This window comes from Boleophthalmus pectinirostris, unplaced genomic scaffold (assembly GCF_026225935.1).
Source record: "Boleophthalmus pectinirostris isolate CB_2022bp ecotype Guang Dong unplaced genomic scaffold, ASM2622593v1 HiC_scaffold_9, whole genome shotgun sequence".
In the NCBI taxonomy this organism is placed as follows: Eukaryota; Metazoa; Chordata; class Actinopteri; order Gobiiformes; family Gobiidae; genus Boleophthalmus; species Boleophthalmus pectinirostris.
Window position 1 is genome coordinate 36,612,781 of NW_026571541.1, and position 22,221 is coordinate 36,635,001.

At 41.7% G+C, this 22,221-nt stretch overlaps 1 protein-coding gene across 1 annotated transcript in view; it reads left to right on the forward strand.

The window, feature by feature from the left end:
* Positions 1-21,532, forward strand: part of bcas3 (BCAS3 microtubule associated cell migration factor) — a 988,864-nt gene extending 967,332 nt beyond the window's left edge. Inside the window, exon 28 of the mRNA XM_055166948.1 lies at positions 16,765-21,532. Within this exon, the coding sequence (XP_055022923.1) occupies positions 16,765-16,913 (149 nt within the window). The 3' untranslated portion in view covers positions 16,914-21,532. The remainder of the gene's footprint in view (positions 1-16,764) is intronic.
* Positions 21,533-22,221: the final 689 nt, after the last annotated feature.

Genomic DNA, 22,221 nt, shown 5'->3' on the forward strand with positions numbered 1-22,221 from the left:
TCTCTCTCTCTGTCTCTCTTGTTTCTCTCTCTGTCTCTCTCTCTCTCTCTCTCTCTTTGTCTCTCTCTCTCTCTCTCTCTCTCTCTCTCTCTGTCTCTCTCTCTCTCTCTCTCTCTCTCTCTCTCTGTCTCTCTCTCTCTCTCTCTCTCTCTCTCTCTGTCTCTCTCTCTCTCTCTGTCTCTCTCTGTCTCTCGTCTCTTTGTTTCTCAGTTGGAGTGTTGTTTGTCTCTCTCTCCGTCTCTCTCTCTCTGTCTCTCTCTCTCTCTGTCTCTCTCTCTCTCTCTGTCTCTCTCTCTCTCTCCGTCTCTCTCTGTCTCTCTCTCTCTCTCTCTACCGTCTCTCTCTGTCTCTCTCTCTTGTCTCTTTGTTTCTCTCTCTGTCTCTCTCTCTCTCTCTCTCTCTCTGTCTCTCTCTCTCTCTCTCTCTCTCTCTCTCTCTCTCTCTCTCTCTCTCTCTGTCTCTCTCTCTCTCTCTCTCTGTCTCTCTCTCTCTCTCTCTCTCTTCTCTCTCTGTCTCTCTCTCTCTCTCTCTCTGTCTCTCTCTCTGTCTCTCTCCGTCTCTTTGTTTCTCAGTTGCAGTGTTGTTTGTCTCTCTCTCTCTCTCTCTCTCTCTCTCTCTCTCTCTCTCTCTCTCTGTCTCTGTCTCTTTGTTTCTCTCTGTCTCTCTCTCTGTCTTTCTCAGTTCTTTGTCTCTCTCTCTCTCTCTCTCTCTCTGTCTCTCTCTGTCTCTCTCTGTCTCTTCTGTTCTCTTTGTTTCTCAGTTGCAGTGTTGTTTGTCTCTCTCTCTCTCTCTCTCTGTCTCTCTGTCTGTTTCTCAGTGCAGTCTCTCTCTCTCTCTCTCTCTCTGTCTCTGTCTCTGCTCTTTGTTTCTCAGTTGCAGTGTTGTTTGTAAGTGATTGTCTTTAATGAGACGGGCCCATTACCGCGCGTGTATGCTAACTGCATTAGCGCCCGCATTAGCACCGTTTAGACTTTGTAACGACTCACATCCTGCGCAGAGAGGAACGCCATCGATCACGAACTCTCTGCACCGCCGCCGCCACCGCCCCGCCGCGAACAAAACTCTGTCCATCACACCAGAGAGAAGAGAAGAAGAGAGAAGAGAGGAGAGACGATCGAACGCACGGAGAAGAGAGGAGGAAGAACACAAACAATCTGCACGACCGCGAAAACTCTGTCCATCACACGAGAGAAGAGACGATCGAACAGACGAGGAGAGGAGGAGGAGGAGGAGGAAGAACAGAGGAGAGGAGGAGAGAAAGAAAGAAGAGGAGAAAGATCATAAACTATCTGCAAAACTCTGTCCGTCGCACGAGAGAGAAGAGAGACGATCGAACGCACGGAAGAACAGAGGAGAGGGGAGGAAGAGGCGGAAAAGGAGGGGAAGAAGAACAGGTGAAAGAACAGAAAAGAGAAGGAGAAAGAGTCAGAAGAACAGAGAAGGCAAAAGAACGGAGGAGGACGAGAGAAAGAGAGGATGAAGAAGAGAGGAGACGGAAGAAGTCTGGAGGAAAGGTGGAAAAACGGGAGGAGAGGAGGAAGAGTCGGATGAACAGAGGAAGAAAAAGAACAGTGGAGGCAAGGAGGAAGAACAGAGGGGGGGGGAGAAGGAGAAAGAGTCAGAAGAAGTGAGGAGGAGAGGAGGAAGAGTCCAAGGAACAGAGGAGAAAAAGAGGGGTGGAGGGGGAAGAGGAGGAAGAACAGAGGAGGGGAGGTGGAAAGAAGGAAGAAGAGATAGTCAGAAAAACAGAGGAGCAGAAGAGAGGAGATAAAAACAGTGGAGGAGAGAAGAAAGAACAGAGGAGAGTAGGAGGAGGAAGAGGAGAAGAAGCAGAAGAACAGAGGAGGCAAAAGAACGGAGGAGAGCAGGAGGAAGAACAGAGGAAGAGAGAATGAAGAAGAGAGGAGACAGAAGAACTCTGGAGGAAAGGTAGAAAAACGGGAGGAGAGGAGGAAGAGTCAGATGAACAGAGGAGGAGAGGAGGGACGTGGAAGAACGGAGAAAGAGAGAAGGAGAGAATGAAGAAGAGATGAGACAGAAGAACACAGGAGGAGAGGAGGAAGAACGGAAGGACTGAGGAGGAGAAAGAGTCAGAAGAGCAGAGGAGACAAAAGAATGGAGGAGAAAGATGAGGGGAGGAGGAAGAGGGAAAAGAACAAAGGAAGTGAGGAGAAGAGAAGGAAGAAAAGAGGAGGCAAAAGAGCAGTGGAGGAGAGGAGGGGAGGAGAAAAGAGAACAGAGGAGGAGAGGAGGAAGAACACAGGGGCAGAGGACGAGAGGACGAGGAAGAACCTGAGGAGGAGAGGAGGAGAGAGGGAGTAACAGAGGAGACAAAAGAACAGAGGAGGGGAGGAGGAAGAGTCAGAAGAACAGAGGAGGAGAGGATGAAGAAGAGATGAGACAAAAGAACACTGAGGAAGAAGAGGAGGGGAGGAGGAAAATCAGAAGGAGAGGTGAGGAGGAGACAAGGAAGAAGACAAAGTGAGAAGAACAGAGAAGAGGAGGAGTCGTCAGAAGAGGAGAGAGACAAAAGAAGAGAGGAGGTGAAGAGGAAGACTTTCACACACACTGGGCGTTAAAGGTTGTGCAGAGGATTTTTTTAAGGGAAGAGAAATACAGCGACAGTCCTTGTGCACGTTCAGAATTACTGTTGAAGTTTCCTGTCTAGAAGTAATTCATCGACCGGCGCGTCAGTTTTTAGACCCTTCGTCCGCTTCGGTCGCGCCATCGCTGGAAGAGATCTCCAAGAATCACCTCAGTTTGGCTTTGCTCCTTTTCCCTTCTCTTCTTCTTTCAGCGACCTCAAAAACGGACTTTTTTTTGCGGTGAACTGGTCGTGGATTCTTGACGGCCGTCGCGACAAACTTTGTGCGAACTGCGAGGAAGCGACAGTTTGAAAAAGCCTCTAAGAACCATCGCATAAACCATGAAATCCGCGCGCACCGGCGAGTCATTTACACTAGAAACATAGGGAGTTTGATTGACAACCTAACAGCCAATAGATAAAGAGGGAGCCTCATTATCTATTGGCTGATGTTGATCTGGCCTCACGAAGTTCACAATTGATAGATTTTCATTCTTTTTTTTTTTTGGTCATCATAATTACACGGCTGCTGCGTCTCTGTAATGGTATTTTAAACATTCAATGATAATTTGAAACAAACAAAAAATCCTCCATACAACCTTTAAGTGTCTTGCTCAAGAAAAACACCTTCAGTCGTCCAGCTCATCCACCCGTCGTGTTTTGTTTTCTATCCGATCGGGACTTGAACCTCCAACCCTCCATCTCCTCCACCCCCTGCTCCACCAAACGTCCAAACATCCATTCGCAAATGAAAGCCCGGCGATTAGACGTAATTTAGCGGAGCATTAAACCCTCAAGAGCATCAAAAAGACGAGTGCGTCGGAGCTAACGAGGCGCGCCGCGTTCGCCTCGTTCGCCTCGTTCGCTTCGTTAACGGAGCGTCTCTCGGGCCCCGGTGAAGAGGACGCTGATCCTCGCAGACGCTGGGTTAAAAGGATAAATAAAAGCTCCTGTCTTTGTGCCGGAGATGAAACGGAGCGAGTTTTTTTGGGGGGATAATGCTCCTCTAGTGTTTCTCTCCGAACAAGTGGAGTCATTAGGAATAATCAAGAGTCGTTTCTCTATCTATGACGTCACTAATTAGGGAACATCAAAACATGCGACGGACACACGAGGTTCTTACTGTGTTTAGCAGGACGAGAGGAGAGGGAGAGTGGATATGTGAGCAGAGGAGGAAGAGGAGAGGGTCAGAGGAGCAGAAGATGGGGAGAAGAGGGTCAGATGACACAGAGGAAGTAGAGGAGAACATCAGGTGGAGCAGAAAATGGACAGAAGAAGGTCAGAGGAGCAGAAGATGGAGAGAAGAGGGTCAAATGGAGCAGAGGAAGTAGAGGAGAGGGTCATATGGAGCAGAAGATGGAGAAGAGAGGGTCAGATGATGCAGAGGAAAACTTGAGATGAAGCAGAAGATGGAGAAAAAAAGACAGAAGAGGGTCAGAGGAGCAGAGGAGAGGTTGGGAGGAGCACAAGATGGAGAGAAAAGGGTCAGATGACACAGAGAAAGCAGATGAGAGAGTCAGGTGGAGCAGAAGATGGACAGAAGAAAGGTCAGAGGAGGAGAAGATGGAGAGAAGAGGGTCAAATGGAAGCAGAGGAAGCAGAGGAGAACATCAGATGGAGCAGAAAATTGAGGGAAGAGGGTCAGAAGATGGAGAGGAGAGGGTCAAATGGAGAGAGGAAGCAAAGGACAGGGTCAGATGATGCACAAGAAGCAGAAAAGAAGGTTAGAGGAGCAGTAGATGGACAGAAGAGGGTCAGATGGAGCAGAGGAAGTAGAGGAGAACTTGAGATGGAGCAGAAGTAGAGAGAAGTAAAGAAGAAGTTCAGATGGAGCAGAAAATGTAGAGAAGAGGGTCAGATGGAGCTGAAGATGGAGAGGAGAGGGTCAGATGACACAGAAGAAGCAGAGGAGAGGTGGAGAGAAGAAGATGGACGAGGAGAGCAGAAGATGGAGCAGAAGATGGAGAAGAGAGGGTCAGATGATGCAGAGGAAAACTTGAGATGAAGCAGAAGATGGAGAGAAAAGGTCAGATGGAGCAAAAGATAGAGTGAAGAGGATCAGAGGAGCTGAAGATGGAGAGGAGAGGGTCAGATGATGTAGAGAAAGCAGAGGACAGGGTCAAATGGAGCAGAAGGTGAAGGGAAAAGGGTCAGATGGAGCAGAAGATGGAGAGAAGAGGGTCACATGGAGCAGAGGAAGTAGAGGAGAACATCAGATGGAGGAGAAGAAGCAGATATAAGGATCAGCTGGAGCAGAAGGTGGAAAAAAGAAGGTCAAATGAAGCAGAAGATGGTCAAATGGAGCAGAGGAAGTAGAGGAGAACGTCAGATAGATGGAGAGAAGAAGGTCAGATGGAGAAAAAGATAGAGTGAAAAGGGTCAGAGGAGCAGAAGATGGAGAAGAGAGGGTGAGATGGAGAAAAAGATAGAGTCAGAGGAGGGTCAGAGGAGCAGAGGAGAGGTTGGGAGGAGCACAAGACGGAGAGAAGAGGGTCAAATGAAGCAGAGGAAATAGATGAGCGAGTCAGGTGGAGCAGAAAATGGACAGAAGAAGGTCAGAGGAGCAGAAGATGGACAAAAGAGGGTCAAATGGAGCAGAGAGGGTCGGATGACACAGGATGGAGTGAAGATGGTCAGATAGAGCAGAGGGAGTAGAGGAAAGAACAGATGGAGCAGATGGAGCAGAAGATGGTCAAATGGAGCAGAGGAAGCAGAGAAAAGAATCAGATGGAGAAAAAGAGGGAGAGAAGAGGATCAGAGGAGCAAAAGACGGAGAGAAGGGGGTCAGATGATGCAGAGGAAGCAGAAGGGAGGGTCTGAGGAGCGGAAGATGAAAAGAAGAGGGTCAGACGGAGCAGAAGATGGAGTGAAGGGGGTCGGATAATGCAGAGGAAGCAGAGAAGAGGTTGGGAGGAGCAGAAGATGGAGAGGAGAGGGTCAGATGGAGCAGAGGAAGTAGAGGAGAACATCAGATGGAGCAGAAGATGGAGTGAAAAGGTTCAGAGGAAGAAGAGGAGCAGAAGATGGAGCAGACGACCAAGAGAAGAAGGTCAGATGGAGCAGAAGATGGAGAGAAGAGGGTCAGATGGAGCAGAGGAAGTAGAGGAGAACATCAGATGGAGCAGAAGATGGAGTGAAAAGGTTCAGATGACACAGAGGAAGCAGAGGAGCAGAAGATGGAGCAGAGGATGAAGAGAAGAAGGTCAGATGGAGCAGAAGATGGAGAGAAGAAGGTCAGATGGAGCAGAAGATGGAGTGAAAAGGGTCAAATAGAGCAGAAGAAGTAGAGGAGAACGTCAGAGGAGCAGAAAATGGAGAGTGAAGGATCAGATGGAGCAGAGGGAGCAGAGAAAAGGGTCAGATGGAGAAAAAATGAAGAGAAGAGGGTCAGATTTCAACAAGAAACCAGAGTAGCGGGTCAAACGTTGCTCATACCAACAAAAGCGTGTATAAAATAAGGTCAGCGGGTCGACCCATTCATACTTCGGGGTCAAACGCGATGGCCTGGGCACTTTGCACCGTCGCCAGCGCAGAAGGTGTCCCGGGGTTTTGTCGATGTCCATCCACTATGATCAAATCCTCGGCGTTTCCCATTGTGCGGCGACTGCTCTCTTGACCTACATTTGACCCGCACAAAGGCACATGTACGCGTGACCCCGGGGTTATGCTGCGCCCGTACGCTCCTCGTGTACACGTAAACAGCCGCGGCGTCCCCTCCACCACGTCCAGTGTTGGGTCGGCTCCATTCAAACGCGAATTACGGCGTGAAAAGGCGATGTTCTTTTGCGTAGCTGCGTCTGAATGGGCTGCTCCTTTTAACGCTGAACTTCCGACCCCTGACCTTTCCCGTGACGCTTCAGCGGGTCCGTTAAGCCGCTTCACGACAGTCCAATTTATATTTATTAAACGTGATTTCTACTGTTTCTACTGGAGTTTCCTCGTCACAAACAAACCTGGTGGTCGCGGAGCCAAAGTCTCAAAAATGGGTTGAACCTGACATCGTTTGCCATACATTTTATTTGTGTTTTTTGTTTTTTTTTTTTTGTTAAATGTGACCCTAAGGACTAATAACTGAAGGGTCTGCTCTTCCGGAAATATCACGGAAAAAAATTTGTGGACATTTTAGTGTATGTGACCTTCATTTTTTGATAGAAAAATGAAATAAAATCCTCGGTGGGTTGGGTAAGATGTCAGTAAGTACATTCCAGATGCAAAGAAAACATGTGGTGACAACGTTCAGAGAAAAAATAATTCTTAAAACACATTTCTACATAATTTTGGCTCAATTTAATGCAAAAAAATGTGGTGTTTTTTCACTTTTTTCCAATATTTTCATCTGTACCTCATTCACCCAAATTATGACATAAACCAATATATCATTCTTTTCTCCAAACAGTATAGTCATTTCACAGAAAAAATATAAAAATCCAATCAAAATCAATGGATCTGTGATGATTTCTTTACCATCAACAGGCCCAGAACCTCAGTAGAACATTAGGCTCCTCTCCACATTCCCAAATCATCACATAGGAAGAGTTGATTACCAATGAGGTAAAGATGAAATCATGTAGAAATGTGTTTCAGGTAGGGATGGGCATGATTAATCGATTAATCGATAATTGATCATTAAGAATTTCATCGATTATGTTAATTTTAATCGACAAACCGAATGTAGGTTGTTGTGTGTCGTGACCAAACAGGTGTGTACATGTGTCTCTGCATCAGAAGGAGCGAGACACAAACAGTGGGTCAGTCTGTAACGAACCGAAGCACAAATGTGGATTTAACGATGATTTGTACAAGAAATTCCACACTTTCCGTTGCGTTGGGACAAGTGTGAGTCCATGTGCACAGTGGATAAAGCAGCACATATGTTTCTGTGTCCAGTGGGAAAAAGTTTTTCCAGGTGAGAGTCGCTCAATGTGGATGACGAGGCCCCGCCCCCCTCCCCCACGTACGCTGTCCTGGTTTTGACAAACGCAAATCTGGTCACACTGACCTGTATTCACCTGAGTCATGTCTTTTAATCCAACACAAGTTGAACCACATCAGCGACACAAGAGCTGGAGTTTTATCTTCGCTTAGTTTATGTAAATTAGTGATGTGGTTTTAAGTTTTGTTTCTGTGAGATTTGAACAAAACTGAATTAAACACATTATAATGTCAAACAGCTGATGTGGATCTAGAGTCGTTATGTTTATATGTCGTAAAGTTGAATTTATTTATGCAGATTAGTGCAGATAGTAATAATAATGATGATCATTTTAATATAAAAAAATCGATAATCGATCATTAATTCTTCTGACGATCGATTAAGAAAATTTCATCGAATGCCCGTCCCTAGTTTCAGGAATTATTTTTTTCACTGAATGTTGTCACCACATGTGTTCTTTGCGTCTGGAATGCATTTATTGACAGATTATCCATCCCAGGGAGGATTTCAGGAAATTTTCATGTTTCAAAATTTTCTGTCACAAAATGAAGGTCACATACACTAAAATGGCCACAGTTTGTTGTTTTTTTGGGGGGGTGGGGGGGTTTTTTGCGATATTTCCGGAAGAGCAGACCCTTCAATTATTAGTCCTTAGGGTCACAGTTAACAAAAAAAAAATAAACACAAATAAAAAGTATCACAAACGATGTCAGGTTCAACTCATTTTATTGAGCTTTTGAGACTTTGGCTCCCGAATATGGAGTTGTGTTTTGTTTCACTTTCCACGTTTACATGATGTTTTTTGTAATTCTGAATTAAAATATTCTCAAGTTTACATATAAATAATAATTCCGAATTGAGGTTTACATGGAAAACTCGTGAAATCGTCTTTATTTAATGTGTCTCAGCGTCTGGGGGTGGGGAAGGTTCTGATTGGACAGAGACACGAACAAATTTACGTCGACTGGAAGAAAACAAACACTTCAGCTGCTCCCGACTTTTTCTGTCATCTCGATTTGTCGTTACTCCACGGACACAAACACGATCCGAACTTTTCCCGCAATGGTTTCGATGATAATTGCGAAGCAGCAGCTGGAGAATAGACACATCAAGAATTTCAGACTTCAGGTCATTGTGCTGTTCACACTGGGAAGGATTCTCCGAAAAAGAGACCATCAAACCTCCATGTTTGTTTTCCCAGTGGGACGTGTCTATTGACAAAGTCGATCTTTTCAAGTCTTTTGAACCATATCACTTCTGTTTCTGGTTCTGATATTGTCATATTTTAGTTTTGGGATTCGGACATTGTAATTTGTTGTGGTTGTTGGATCCTAACAGCGGAAAACATCTCAAGAAATTTGTTTGTGAACTTCATAAATGCAAAAGTGAATCAGATGTGTGTGACTGTAAACCTCTGTTCAAACTGTTTCTCTTCCCAACAGAATTGAAAAATAGTGAAAGGTGAAGGTGATGGGCAGGATTGATCCACAGGAAGAACCAAAAAGGAAACATTTGACTGACTAAATCATCCTGAGTTTACAGAACAATTTTGTATGTGGAGCGACGACAAAACAAAATCCTGTTTGTTAATGTAGAGGAGCAGAAGACAAACAGACTGAGCTGCACTTTCTTGTTCTTGTGGTTTTACAGAAACATCACGTCTTGGTCTTTGCAGTGGAAGGTGTTTCTTGGTGAACAGTTGGAGCCTTTCACTCTAGGCGTTGACTTTTTAAATTCGTAACCGAGATTAAACGAAGGATCGGGGTTTTGTTTTGTTGTCGCTCCACATACAAAATGTTCTCTGCAAACTCAGGATGATTTCTTAGACAGTCAAATGTTTCCTTTTTGGTTCTTCCTGTGGATCAATTCTGCCCATCACCTTCACCTTTCGCTATTTTTCAATTCCGTTGTGAAGAGAAACAGTTTGAACGGAGGTTTGAGTCACACACATCTGATTCACTTTTGCAGATATGAAGTTCACAAACACATTTCTTGAGCCGTTTTCCGCTGTTTGGATCCAACAACCACAACAATTAACGAATCCCAAAACTAAAATATGACAATATCAGAACCAGAAACAAAAGTGATATGGTTCAAAAGACTTGAAAAGGTCGACTTTGACAATAGAAACATCCCACTGGGAAAACAAACATGGAGGTTTGATGCTCACTTTTTTGGAAAATCCCTCTTAGTATGCACAGCGCAATGACCTGAAGTCTGATATTCTTGATGTGTCTATTTTCTCATCACACTTTACGTCTGTCGGCTGAGGAGGAGAAGGGAGGAAGAAGACAGAGTGAGTGTGAGGCTGCTTTACCTCAGCCCACTCCCACATCCCGCTCACAAATCCAAAGACACGACTGGAGGAGCCGGATTGTCTGGATCACGTCAGGAGGGCGACACAACGAACATGAACTGACTGACATTATTTTTAAGAACAAATGTTTGCATGATCAAGTAATAGGGCTGTGCAAAAATATCTAAATATCAATATCGTATCGTTTAATATGATGATACAGTATCGATATCGTGGGCTGCTGTATCGATATATCACCAAGAGTATTTTTTGGGGTTTATTTTACTAAATTATTTTGTTACAGCTACAGTTTTGTGGTTTGTTTAGTTGAAGGAAACTCACATTTTCACTGTTTTGATGATTTAAATGTTAAATGTTTAAATGTTTGCACAAGAAGAAGTAGTTTAACAAAGACTTTTAGTGTCACAGACATGATTTAGACTTTTTTTAATTGAACCGCATCAAATCGATTTGAAATATATCGTATTGAATCGTATCGAATCGTAAGCTCACTGTATCGATGTATGTATCATATCAGCAACTTCTGAATGATCGAGGAATAAATTAATTTGACTTTAAAATTGGAATAAACCACCGACTTATTTTGGAATTAAGTTTAATACTGAATAATCATTTTCGTTAGGAATTAATTGTTTACATGGACTTTTTAAAGCTAAATACATTTTTATTCAGAGTTAAAGTACATTTATTCAGAAGTAAAACTCTCTTAAAAACTGGGACTGAGTCGTGGGCCAAACTAAATATTTATTGAAACGTTTCCACAACATCTGCATGTTTTCTCTTCTTTCCAGATCTGTAATGTTAAACCTTTTCTTATTAAAATAAACGTTGAATAATAGTTTTGCTTAAACACTGAATCCAGAACAAGCAGAATATAAAATAATAACAACATTTTAAATAAATAATGTGTCTATAGTCGATCTGTAGACGGCGAGCAGCTCGAATACAGATTTGAAAACTGATTTTATCGTCAGGATCAGTATCGAGTATCAAGTCTGTTGTTAGTTATCGAAATCGAGTTTGAAATTTTAGCGTTTTGACAGCACCACGAGGCGGAAAAGTTTGTGAGTCATGGATTAATCGTTGTAGTTCCTTTCCCTCTCGCTCTTCACCGTCCTGGCTTCAAACACATGTCCCTCCTCCTCCTCCTCCTCCTCCTCTCTCTCTCCACACAGATTCCTGGCTCTTATCTCTCCCTGATAACTCCTGAATCCTGGTCCTGATCCTGGTCTGGTCCTGGTCTGGTCCTGGTCTGGTCCTGGTCTGGCCCTGGGACCTTTTTCTTTTAACTTTATCCAAAAAGTCAGCAGCAGATCAGCTCCTATCAGCACCAAACACACAGAGAAAAGACCAAAGAGACCAGGACTAATACTACTCATACTTTTACTGCTACTGCTGATACTCATACTTTTACTGCTACTGCTGATACTCATACTTTTACTGCTACTGCTGATACTCATACTTTTACTGCTACTGCTGATACTCATACTTTTACTGCTACTGCTGATACTCATACTTTTACTGCTACTGCTGATACTCATACTTTTACTGCTACTGCTACTGCCGATACTCGTACTTTTACTGCTACTGCTGATACTCGTACTTTTACTGCTACTGCCGATACTCGTACTTTTACTGCTACTGCCGATACTCGTACTTTTACTGCTACTGCCGATACTCGTACTTTTACTGCTACTGCCGATACTCGTACTTTTACTGCTACTGCCGATACTCGTACTTTTACTGCTACTGCTGCTACTGCTATACTCGTACTTTTACTGCTACTGCCGATACTCATACTTTTACTGCTACTGCTGATACTCGTACTTTTACTGCTACTGCTGATACTCATACTTTTACTGCTACTGCCGATACTCGTACTTTTACTGCTACTGCTGATACTCATACTTTTACTGCTACTGCTGATACTCATACTTTTACTGCTACTGCTACTGCCGATACTCGTACTTTTACTGCTACTGCTACTCGTACTTTTACTGCTACTGCTGATACTCATACTTTTACTGCTACTGCTGATACTCATACTTTTACTGCTACTGCTGATACTCATACTTTTACTGCTACTGCCGATACTCATACTTTTACTGCTACTGCCGATACTCATACTTTTACTGCTACTGCTGATACTCGTACTTTTACTGCTACTGCTGATACTCATACTTTTACTGCTACTACTTTTACTACTACTGATACTGCTACTACTGATACTACTACGACTACTGTTACTACTATTTTTACTACTACTTTTACTGCTACTACTACTGCTACTCCTGATACTTTTACTAATACTACTGCTACTTCTACTATTGCTACTTTTTACCTTTACTACTGTTACTTTTACTGCTACTTTTACTGCTACTATTACTACTACTACTTTTATTGCTATTTTTACTGCTGCTACTACTACTACTACTGCTACTACTACTACTATTACTACTACTACTACTACTATTGCAACTACTACTGATACCACTACCACTGATACTTTTACTGCTACTGCTACTACTGCTGCTACTACTACTACTACTATTGCAACTGCTACTGCTACTGCTACTTCTGCTACTACTACTGCTACTACTACTATTACTACCACTACTACTGCTGCTAGTACTACTACTACTTGTACTGTTACTACTACTACTGTTGCTATTTTTACTTTTACTACTACTACTATTGCAACTACTACTGATACTACTACCACTACTACTACTACTACTACTACTTTTACTGCTACTGTTACTACTACTACTACTACTACTACTATTGCAACTACTACTGCTACTTCTACTACTACTACTACTACTACTACTACTACTACTACTACTACTTGTACTGTTACTACTACTACTACTACTACTACTACTACTACTACTACTAACTGCTACTGCTACTACTACTACTACTACTACTTGTACTGTTACTACTACTACTGTTGCTATTTTTACTGTTACTATTACTGCTAATTTTACTGCAACAGCTACTACTGATACTTTTACTACTACTACCACTACTACTTTACTGCTACTACTACTATATTGCTCTTACTGCTTCTACTACTACTTTTGCTACTACTACTACTATTACTAATGTTATTCCTGCTACTACTACTACTACTACTACTACTACTACGTTCTGATTTCAAGTCATTTTATTTTGTTGCTGTTATTTCTCCGTGTAATATTTCTTCCTAAATTTAGTTTTTTGGCAGATAAAATAATCAGAAGGAAAGTCTGAAACTTAAGACATACTTTAGTTTTTTTACAGGTATTTATCATAACACTGTAACACGTCCACTTCTCTGTCCACAATATTGATCTAAAACAGCTGGAAAATAGAAACCGGTCCTTTGGGTTCAGGCTCAAATCTGCAGAAACAAGCAGCAGAAGTTTATTTTAGATGTTTTTATTGTTGAAAAAAAAAGAGCGATATGACATTTTTGGTAAGAAGTCAGTACAATACGAGATTAAACTCACTTTATTTGATGACATCCGCTTTTATACCCGTGAATAAAAGCTCCTTAAAGTTGATTTTTTACATGATCCGTCCCTTTAGATGCTGTGATTTTGTTGTCATAATAGTTTTTGTTCCCGGAGCGGCGTGTGAAGTGAGCTGATATCATAACTCTACACAAACCGTGTCTCAGTCCGAGTATCAGGTTCCACTCAGACCGGGCCTCGTTTTTCTGCCCTCTCCTGTTGATACCGTCCACATGGAGTTGACGGCGGCGGCGGCGGCGGCGGCTCTGGCTCCGCTCCAGCTCAGACTCGGGCTCAGAGAAAGTGTGGATTATTTTACCAGCGAAGTTTTTAGAAGTTACACAAAGGAACATTTGACAGAAGCTGGTTTCTTATAACACAATAGAGGGATCAGTGTATCTTAATTACGTGAAATAAAACAACCTGAAGGTAACAGCGTGGGTCCAGTGACAGTTTTGACTTACTGAGCCCCTGAGCAAGACACTTCACACACCTTGTAGATTAGACGTGTCAAACTCAGGCCCAGGGGACAAATTTGGCCCACGATACAATTATATTTATCCCGCGATATATTTGTCCCACAATATACTTATATTTGTCCACGATATACTTATATTTGTCCCACGATATACTTATATTTGTCCCGCGATATACTTATATTTGTCCCACGATATACTTATATTTGTTCCACAATATACTTATATTTGTCCCACGATATACTTATATTTGTCCCACGATATACTTATATTTGTCCCACGATATACTTATATTTGTCCAGCGATATACTTATATTTGTCCCACGATATACTTATATTTGTCCCGCGATATACTTATATTTGTCCCACGATATACTTATATTTGTCCCCCGATATATTTGTTCCACAATATACTTATATTTGTCCCACGATATACTTATATTTGTCCAGCGATATACTTATATTTGTCCACGATATACTTATATTTGTCCCGCGATATACTTATATTTGTCCCACGATATACTTATATTTGTCCCACGATATACTTATATTTGTCCCCGATATATACTTATATTTGTCCACGATATACTTATATTTGTCCCACGATATACTTATATTTGTCCCGATATACTTATATTTTGTCCCACGATATACTTATATTTGTCCCGCGATATACTTATATTTGTCCCACGATATACTTATATTTGTCCTGCGATATACTTATATTTGTCCCCCGATATATTTGTTCCACAATATACTTATATTTGTTTGGTGATATAATTATATTAATTATATTTGTCCCGATATATTTGTTCCACAATATACTTATATTTGTTTGGTGATATAATTATATTTGTCCCGCGAGATCATATCAGATAATCTGTATTCGAGCTGCTCGCCGTCTACAGATCGACTATAGAGACATTATTTATTTAAAATGTTGTTATTATTTTATATTCTGTTTGTTCTGATTTCAGTGTTTAAGCAAAACTATTATTCAACATTTATTTTAATAAGAAAAAGTTTAACATTACAGATCTGGAAAGAAGAGAAAACATGCAGATGTTGTGGAAATTTTTCAATAAATATTTAGTTTGGCCCACGACTCAGTCCCAGTTTTAAATTTTGGCCTCTGTTTAGATTATTATGGGATAATTAGATTATGGGATAATTACCACGTTTACATGAGAGCTTTACTTCTGAATAAATATAATTTAATTCTGAACAAAAATGTATTTTGCTTTAAACAGACCATGTAAACACTTAAGTCCTAATGAACGTGATTATTCAGAATTAAATTTAATTCCAAAGTAAGTGGGTGGTTTATTACAATTTTAAACCTGAATTTATTTATTTCTCGATAGGGCTGGTATCATTCAGAAGATGCAGATACGATACATACCTCGATACACTGAGCTTATGATTCTATACGATTCAATACAATATATATCAAATCGATTCGATACGGTTCAATAAAAAATAAAGTTTAAATCATGTCTGTGATACTAAAAGTCTTTGTTAAATCACTTCTTCTTGTGCAAAGTTCATATGAAACAAACATTTTAATCATCAAAACAGTGAAAATGTCAAATGTGTCGCATAAACGAGTTTCCTTCCTCTGAACAAACAACAAAACTGTAGCTGTAACAAAATAATTTAGTAAAATAAACCAAAAAATACTCTTGGTGATACATCGATACAACAGCCCACGATATCGATATTGTATCATCATATTAAACGATATGATATATTGATATTTCAGTATTTATGCTCACCTCATTTCAAGTAAACATTTATTCTTCTTAAAAATAATGTTGTTCGTTCGGCGCATGTTCGTTGTGTCGTCCTTCGATCCGGCTCCTCCAGTCGTGTCTTGGGACTTTTCCTCCACGTCTCTTTGGATTTGTGAGCAGATGTGGGAGTGGGCTGAGGTACAACAGCCTCACACTCACTTTGTCTTCTTCCTCCTTCTCCGACGCTCTTCCCTTCTCCTCCTCAGCCGACAGAATTCTTGGAGAATTCTCCAGCTGCTGCTTCGCAATCATCATCGGAATCACTGCGGAAACAGTTTAGATCGTGTTTGTGTTTGAGATGACAGAAAAAGCCGGGAGCAGCTGAAGTGTTTGTTTTCTTCCGGTCGACGTAAATACATTTGTGTCTCTGTCCAATCAGAACCTTCCCCACCCCCAGACGCTGAGACACATTAAATAAAGACGATTTAAGGAGTTTTCCATGTAACCCTCAATTCAGAATTTTTATTTCCATGTAAACTCGAAGGAGAATATTTTAATTCCTAACTATTTCATTCAGAACAATGAATTCGGAATTAAAAAACATCATGTAAATGTGATCAAGAACTGGTACCAAAGTGCCACTGTGTCAATATTGCAAGAATGAGCTTCCAGACATATTGTGTTTTTTTCTTGAGTTTTCAGACAATGTCAAAAAAACAAAAACAAAAGCAACCATTTTTGTTTATGCGAGCATTGCGTCGCCATGGTAACTGCTGAACATTCTTTCATAGACATATATGCAGCCCCTCTACTCCAAAAATACAAAAATAACAGTTGGAATAATCTTGTTGGGAAAAAATAACAGTTGATAATCATTTTGTAAAGACTGCAGAGCAAGTTTGTTTTTATTTTAATATTCCAAAGGTGCTTATCTTCAAAACAGACACATAACAGACAATATTTTACCCGACACTAATCTCAGGTTTCTTAATAAGTTGGAGGTTGTCTACTGCCTTTTTTTTTTTTTTTTTTTTTGAGCAGTGCGCTTCACTCACTGTATGAATGTGTGGCAAAGGAACTGTCTTACCACCACCAACAGTGACTGAAGAATGTATGAATGTGCTCACGGAAACACTGTTCTGGTGTTTTAAAGCTTGGTCATTTGATTTGTCAGTTCTGCGTTCTCACCTCGCCCCTCTTGGTTCTCTTCTCTTGTCATTACAGAGCTGCAGAGAGAGGGCAGTATCGAGACCCTCAGCAACAGCTCCGGTTCCACCAGTGGTTCGATCCCGCGGAACTTCGAAGGATATCGCTCGCCACTGCCCACCAACGACAGCCAACCGCTCAGCCTGTTCCCAACCAACTTCCCCTGAAAAAGAACCATCATCCAGGGAGATCCAGAGACGTCCACGCTCTCCTCTGCAAACAAACTTCATCCGGAACTCAGCCTGTTTCCCACTAAGTCCCTTGAACAAAGAACAACCACCCAGGAAGACCCTCCACACTCTTCTCCACCAACAAACGTCAACCAGAACTCCCCTGAACAAAGAACCAACGTCCAGTAAGATCCCGGGACCTTCCCACCCTTTCCTCTGCCCAACAACGTCAACCTGAACTAGGCCTGTTTCCAACCAACTTCCACTGAAAAAGAACCATCTTCTAGAGTGATCCAGGGACCTTCCCGCTCTCCTCTGCTCACCAATGTCAACCTGAAGTAGACCTGTTTTCAACCAACTTCCCCTCAAAAAGAACCACCACCCATGGAGATCCAGGCTCGTCTCTTCCCACCAACCTCAAATAGAACTCAGTCTTTTCCAACTAGCTTCCTCTGAAAAAAGAACCATCATCCAAGGAGATCCAGGGAGATCCACGCTCTCCTCTGCCCACCAACTTCATCCAGAACTCAGCCTGTTTCCTACTAAGATCCCTTGAACAAAGAACCACCACCCAGGAAGTCGTCAGGGCCTTCACACTCTTCTCTGCCGACAAACGTCAACCAGAATTCAGGCTGTTTTCAACAACCTGAACAAAGAACCATTATCCATGGAGATCCAGGAACCTCCATCCTCTCCTTTGCCGAACAACATCATCCTGAACTAGGCCTTTTTCCAACCAATTTCCACTGAAAAAGAACCATCATCTAAGGATCTCCAGACTCTTCTCTGCCCACAAATGTCCACCAAAACTAGGCCTGTTTTTAACCAATTTCCCTTTAAAAAAAAAAAAAAAGACAACTATCCACCCATGATCCAGGAGCTCTTACTGTTTTTTTTTTTGCCCCCAACAGCAGACAGAATTTGGCCTGTTTCCAACAAATATCCCCTGAGAAAGAACCACCATCCAGGGAGAGCTCCAGTTACCTCCATGCTCGTCTCTGCCCATGAATGGCAACCAAAACTCAGCCTGATCACAACAAATTATCCCTTAAAAACAACCACTAACCATCCGTGATACGGGGACTTCCAAACTGTCTCGTGCCCACCAGGGTCAACCAGAATTTGGCCTGTTACCAACGAACTCCCTGAGAAGCCATCCACATATCGTTTGGGGACTGTTACTAAATTCCAAAGGCCACACACATCATCCAAAACTATTTCAAACCAACTTCCCCTGAGACAGAATCACCATCCAGGGAGATGGTCTGTCCACCAACATCAACCAGAAATCAACCAACTTCTCTTGAGAATGAAAAAACATAGATTTTTTTAGGTACATATACAGGTTTCCAGTGCCCACCAATGGCAACCGAAACTCAACCTGTTCCCCTGAAAAAGAACCTTCATTCAAAGACCTCCATGCTCTGCTCTACCCACCAACGTCAATAAGAACTTGGACTGTTGCCTGCTAACTTCCCCTGAGACCTATTTCCAACTTCAGCTGAAGGACCTCCACATTTTCTTCCCACCAATGGCAACGAAAACTTACGCTGTTGTCCTGAAAACGATCCTTCATCCATGGACCTCCACGCTCTACTCTGTCCACCAACGTCAACAAGAACTTGGACTGTTGCCTAGTAACTTCCCCTAAGACAGAAACATCGTCCACTTTTTTTCCGCCTTTGCATTTTTCCAACTTCTGCTGACCAAGAATCACCATCTAGCGAGAATCAAGGTCCTCCACACTCTCTTCTCACCAATGTCAACGAAAACTCAGCTGTTCCCAACCAGCTTGTCCTGAAGAAGAACCTTCATCCAAAGACCTTCACGCTCTGCTCTGCCCACCAACGTCAACAAGAACTTGGACTGTTACCTGCTAACTTCCCCTGAGACAGAACCATCGTCCACCTTTTCTCCACCTTTGCCTATTTCCTCAGCGAGCTCCAAGGACCTCCACATTCTCAACCAAAGCTCAGCCACATCACAAACATTTCCCCTGAAAAAGAACCACCATCCAGTCATGATCCAGGGATCTCCACGCTCACCTCTGTCCGCCAACCACAACCACAAGTCCAGCCTCTCCCCAACCCCAGCTTCCTAGGACCCCAAAATGAATCACAATCGAAAAGAAATCGCAATTTGACTGGACGCAAAGACTCCAAATTTTTGATGTACCATAATTTCTTTCCCAAACAACAAAATCTCCTGTTTTATTCTGCATAAAAAACAGCTGACCCCGTAGTTTAGATCTGTACAAACGTGATTCTTGTATTAGTTTGTCAGTTCAGATTTCAGTCTTTTTGTCAATTCTTCTGGACGTTGAACACAATCCTTCATTTAGTCCATTAACTTCTCCTGAAAAAGAGGAACCATCCAGGTCAAAATCAGTCCCAATCAGTCCCCAGTTAAGGTCTATCATGATTAACAGAGCTTCAGACAGAGCAGTGACTCCAGTTAGTTGAAGAAATCAGCCGCAAGTATCAAGTTAGAAATTTATACATTTTATTTCCCAAAACCAATATTTGTGCCTCTAAAATAGTCACTGCTGTCTGAATTGCTGATTTGGCCTTTTTATGCTCCAAACCTGTACAATGAATTACAGTCGATCTTTTTTTTGTTTTTTTTTACCATTTTGAAAGTTTTATCATTCCAAAGTAACACAGCATCCCAACACATTCTAATGGGGTTCAGTTTTCTTCCATTTGAGATTTTTAATACCAACGTGAAGTCGCCCCCATCAAAGGCAAACCTACACAAAAACAAAAAATCGTCAGTCGTTTTTGCTGTTTTATTTTTGGAGATATTAATGATACTGTTATAGGTCAAATTGGGGTCAGCAGCCTCCAGGAAGACTCAAAATGCTCTAAAACGACACAAAATGGTGTCAATTGTTTGTGCTTTTTTTGTGCTGCAAAATTTTTTATTTGTGTGATTCTGGTTCTTTAGATATTGACAGTTTTATTTTTGGCCGATGACGCTGTCCAGCCCCTTCAAAATGTTAAAAAGCCTCAAATCAGGCAGAAAAATCATAGAAAACATTTGTTTTTCATTTGTGTGAGTATATTTCGAAAATGTGTTTATTCCATTATTATTTTTGCCGTCTCTATCAGTCTTTAGTAACTTGCTTTTGATTAATATTTTTATATAATAATCCAGACTTTTCCATCATCATTTATCTTCATTGTTTTGTGGAGTTTTGCTAAAGTTGCTGCCGTCAGCTGAGCAGAAATTACATTATATAATTTCTGCAAAAATAACAATTAATAATTTTAGAAATATACTCACACTAATGAAAATTGTCACAAAACAGCGCAAACGAAATATAAATGTTTCACATAATTGTCTGCCTGTTTTGAGGCTCTTTAACATTTTGAGGGTCTTGATGACGTCGTCGACCAAAATAAAACTGCAAATATCTTAAGGACCAGAATCACACAAACCAAACTTTTTGCAGCACAAAGGAAACACAAATGACTGACACCTTTTTGTGTCGTTTTAGAGCATTTTGAATCTTCCTGGGGGCTGTTTGACTCTAATTTGACCTATAAAAGAATCGTTAATATCTCAAAAACTAAGGCAGAACAAATGAAACTTCTTGCAGCACAAACAGAGCACAAACGACTGACATAGTTTTTGTGTAGTTGTGCGTTTGATGGCGTCCAACTTGATTAATTTCGTCTTTAATTTGCCTCTGAACAAACCAAATTTGCCCCAAAATATGTCATTATAATTTCTAATAATAATATTTGTTGTATTTTCCCTTGAATGTGCCTAAGTGATTCCAGTCAGTAACATGTAGCAGACCCTTTTTAACGCCCTGATCCCAATTTTAATTCGATTTTCATCATCGTTTTTCACAAAATTAAATATTGTAGAAGTCTTAAGATGCTTTTTGTGCTATATTAAAGAGGGGGTATGATGCGAAATCAACTTTTTGGAGCTTTCTCCCGTGTTATAATGTTGTTTTTCGATGTTTTAAGAGGTTTTAGAGTCGGCCGTGCATGTTTGAGTCATTTAGCGATCTCTCCTGGGCCCTATTGAAACCCTGTACGAGGCTCCGCCCACAAAACTACCCAACAACTCTCCGTAAATGTACAAAAACGCGATACAAAACTGCGCACAACAACAAACGGACAAACCCGATGAGATGTGGAGTAGTTTCTGATTGTGTTGTGATAGCGCTCTGAAGGGGTAGTGACTTAGCGCCGAGAGCAAAGTAGTATTTTGGAATAAAATGAAAGGTAAAATAGTCAAATACCCCCTCTTTAAAGTCTTATATCGTTCCTTATGCCCAAAGCTTCATCATGCAAAGGTTTATGCTCTGATTTTTAAAAGATTGTTCTTCTTAGTCGGTTGTTTTAACTCTAAATAATTGTAATAAACTGCGTATGATCTTCTATTTTGTATTATTGACCAAATGAAATGCTGTTTAGTCTCAAATCTCTACTGAAAACCGTGTGTCTCCAAAGCTTTGCCCTTTAGAACTGGATAATCATGAACCTGCTTGTTTCATTTGAGAATCTAGAATCTGGAGTTGTGTGTCCGTGTTCTTAAACCGAGTCTAAAGATATGTTGTTGTTTTAAGCCTTCAAATAAAGTTCATTGCAAAAATAAAAGTTTAAAATGTGTGATTTGTTGTTATTAAATGTGTTAGCAGTGATATAGTTTTAGTTTTTTGTTCTTTTAAGCAAGAACATTTCGAAGCAGACGAGCAGGTGATGGAGTCTTCAGCCGATACTGTGGTAAATCTGTGTATCGTTCGTTCATTTGTTTTTCAATATAAAACCAAAAATAAGAAAATGAAAAAGCAACAGTTTTCTTCGTTATTTATCTCCAAAACCAAAATGAAAAAAACAGATAATGATTAATTTTTTTCAGACTTTAACTTTAACTTTAAAACGGATAACGACCGTTTCCTGTTAACGTGACTTTCGTGACTGTGATGTCGGACTTCTGCACCACATACGGACCGAACCAGGACTGATCCAGTTCCGGGACCAGACCGAGACTGAGACCGGGACCAGACCAGGACCAGACTGGAGGCTCAGAGCCCACAGCAGGGCTGGAGCTCGAAGCTGAGGCTCGAACCCCACAGAGGCTCGGAGTCAAAGCTCGGAGTCAAAGGTCTGCTCTGGTCCCGGTCTGGTCTCGGTATTAATCCTGGTCTGGTCCCGGTCTGGTCTCGGTATTAATCCTGGTCTGGTCCCGGTCTGGTCCCGATCTAGTCTTGATATTGGTCCCGGCCTGGTCCCGGTCTCGGTCCGGTCGGTCCCGGTCTCGGTCCCGGTCTCCCGGTCTGGTCCCG